The following is a 2,186-nucleotide window of genomic DNA, read 5'->3' on the forward strand; positions in this document are numbered from 1 at the left end:
TATGTATATATGTATGAATATATATGTATGTGAAGACACGGTTAGCTTGGAAGATAGGGGGGTAAATAGAAAAGGCCCAAGATCCACCTTATGTCATCGCTATTATCGCCCTGCCTGCGCTCTTTCCTCTCCTGTCTTTCTCTCGAAATCTTTTTCTCTTTCTTCTTCTTCTTTCTCTTGTGTGGTTGTTACCAAGGATTTGAAGATCATAGAGAATGAGAAACTGTTTTGCCCGTAGAAATTCGATATCCGTCAAGTATTGCTGAATTCGAACTAGCTGCGTCCCTAGTAAAGCTCTCTCCGCCCGATCCTGTAAATAGGAAAGGAAAGAGGGGCACCAAACACACGGAGGAGGGGAATGCATGCAAAGGAAAGGGAGGGAGTGCGAAGTCACTAGAACTCATACACATCCACACATACATAGTCATACATATAGATACATGTTCATGCGTATACACACACACATACATAAATATTCATACATATATACATAGACATACATACATACATATAATAGATAGAGAGACATGCAACAGCTTGATTGAACTCTATAGGTGTATACCTCCATAATATACACACAGACAACCACCACGGTCACGTCTCTCTGTACAGATCTACACATGTATAGAGAGGGAGAAAGAAAGATCCGAAACAAAGAAAGAAAGAAAGAAAGAGATAGATGCAGAGAAGGAGATAATCTAGACAAGATGCAAAACTACTCCACAGAGAAACCTTCTATCACTTGTGCTTGACTGTCCCCTCTACGACCCGAGCCGAGTTGGTATGGAACTCCTCCTCTCATACGACAACAAAAGGAGCAACGCCAGTAGGGCCCGCAGCAGTAGTAGTAGTCATGGTAGTAATAGTAGTAGTAGTAGGAAGGAGTGATATAAGATGAGAGTGAGCTATCACGCCAGCACCCTCCCTGTCTTTGAATGGCACCCCACTGGAAGAAAGAAAGAAAAAAGACGTTCACACTGCAGCTCCTTCGTCTTCTACAGCTTCGGTATACATAGATACAGACGCATATACATATGTATAGATATATATGTATATACAGAGAGAGATGGCGTAGGTTATGTCTAGACTTGGTGTAGCCATGGAGATATAGAATGCCTAGATTGCAGGGTGTATGCCAGTGTACAGAATACAGGGAATACTACAGACTGAGGAGTCGTTACTACAGAAATTCAACAGATAGATAGATTAAAGATAGATAGATAGAGAGATAGACAGACTAAAGATGAACAGATGCAAGATACATAGAGAGATCGAGATAAATTGAAGAGAGAAAGATCGAAGATAGAAAGAGAAGGAAAAGAGAGTGGAAATATCCGGACCTGCGCAGTCGAGGGGAGTTTGGCGAGGACAGGGAGACTTCTGAATTCATCGAAGAATCGATCCCGAAGAGAAGCAGACGTTTTATCCACGGAAGCCCCCACTCCTGCCTCATTCGCCTCTCGTATAGACATCTGTAACGCCTTCACAAAAGCCTAGGAAAAAGAGACAGAGAGAAAGAAAGAAGAGGAGGAGGAAGGAGAGAAAGATGGAGACATAGACTCATACGTTGTCGCCTTCTCATATGACCTCCTTGGGTGTAGCGACGGGCAAAAGACTAGAGGTTTGACACTGGAGATAAAAGAAAGACGGATAATGAAGAGATCGATAAAGAAGAGAGATGGAAGAGAGATGGGGGACTGTTGAGAAGAAAGAAGCACACGAAATCTTTTGGTTGTCTGCTCTGTCCATGTGAAAGAAAAAAAGAAAGAAAAGAGTCTCTACGTGACTCTCTCTCTCTCTCTCACTTTCATTTAACACCCTAAAGATAGAAAGGAGAAACTGCAAGAAGAGAGGAACCTCCTGCTCGAAGAAGAAGAAGAAGGAGAGAAGAAAGCTATCAAGCATTACCACATACTAAGAAAGGCGCGTGACGAAGTCAAAATGGACAGCCACAAGACGACATGCACAAAACACCTAACGGGCTGATCGAAAGAGAGAAGTAGAGAGAGAGAGGAGAAGAAAGAAGAAGAGAGATAGAAAGGAAATAGAAGGAGAGAGAGAGAGAGGGATATCTCCGTCTGACTTTCCAATGAAGAATGACGCTATCATTAACTTCAAGAGCCATCCTTCTCCTGGGTTCGACTCCATACTGGTCGACGAGAGTCTTCTGCATTTCTTTCGCCGAG

The 2,186-nt window shown here is 42.8% G+C and overlaps 1 protein-coding gene across 1 annotated transcript; it reads right to left on the reverse strand.

Annotated features, from left to right (window-relative positions):
- Positions 1-20: 20 nt before the first annotated feature.
- Positions 21-2,186, reverse strand: CSUI_009213 (polycystin cation channel protein). The gene is made up of 3 exons (XM_068069329.1): positions 2,084-2,186; positions 1,341-1,493; positions 21-310 (listed from the first exon to the last, which is right to left on the reverse strand). Exons 1-3 carry the CDS (start codon positions 2,171-2,173, stop codon positions 89-91), a joined length of 465 nt encoding a protein of 154 aa, XP_067918695.1. The 5' UTR covers positions 2,174-2,186; the 3' UTR covers positions 21-88.

This window comes from Cystoisospora suis (genome assembly GCF_002600585.1).
Source record: "Cystoisospora suis strain Wien I chromosome Unknown contig_5417, whole genome shotgun sequence".
NCBI lineage: Eukaryota > Apicomplexa > Conoidasida > Eucoccidiorida > Sarcocystidae > Cystoisospora > Cystoisospora suis.

Coding starts and splice junctions, on each gene's coding strand:
- CSUI_009213 (XM_068069329.1), bottom strand. CDS start 2,173: ATGCAGAAGACTCTCGTCGACCAGTATGGAGTCGAACCCAGGAGAAGG. Junction 1,494..2,083: donor GCGTCATTCTTCATTGGAAA/GTCAGACGGAGA, acceptor TCTTTTTCCTAG/GCTTTTGTGAAGGCGTTACA. Junction 311..1,340: donor AACTCCCCTCGACTGCGCAG/GTCCGGATATTT, acceptor TCCTATTTACAG/GATCGGGCGGAGAGAGCTTT.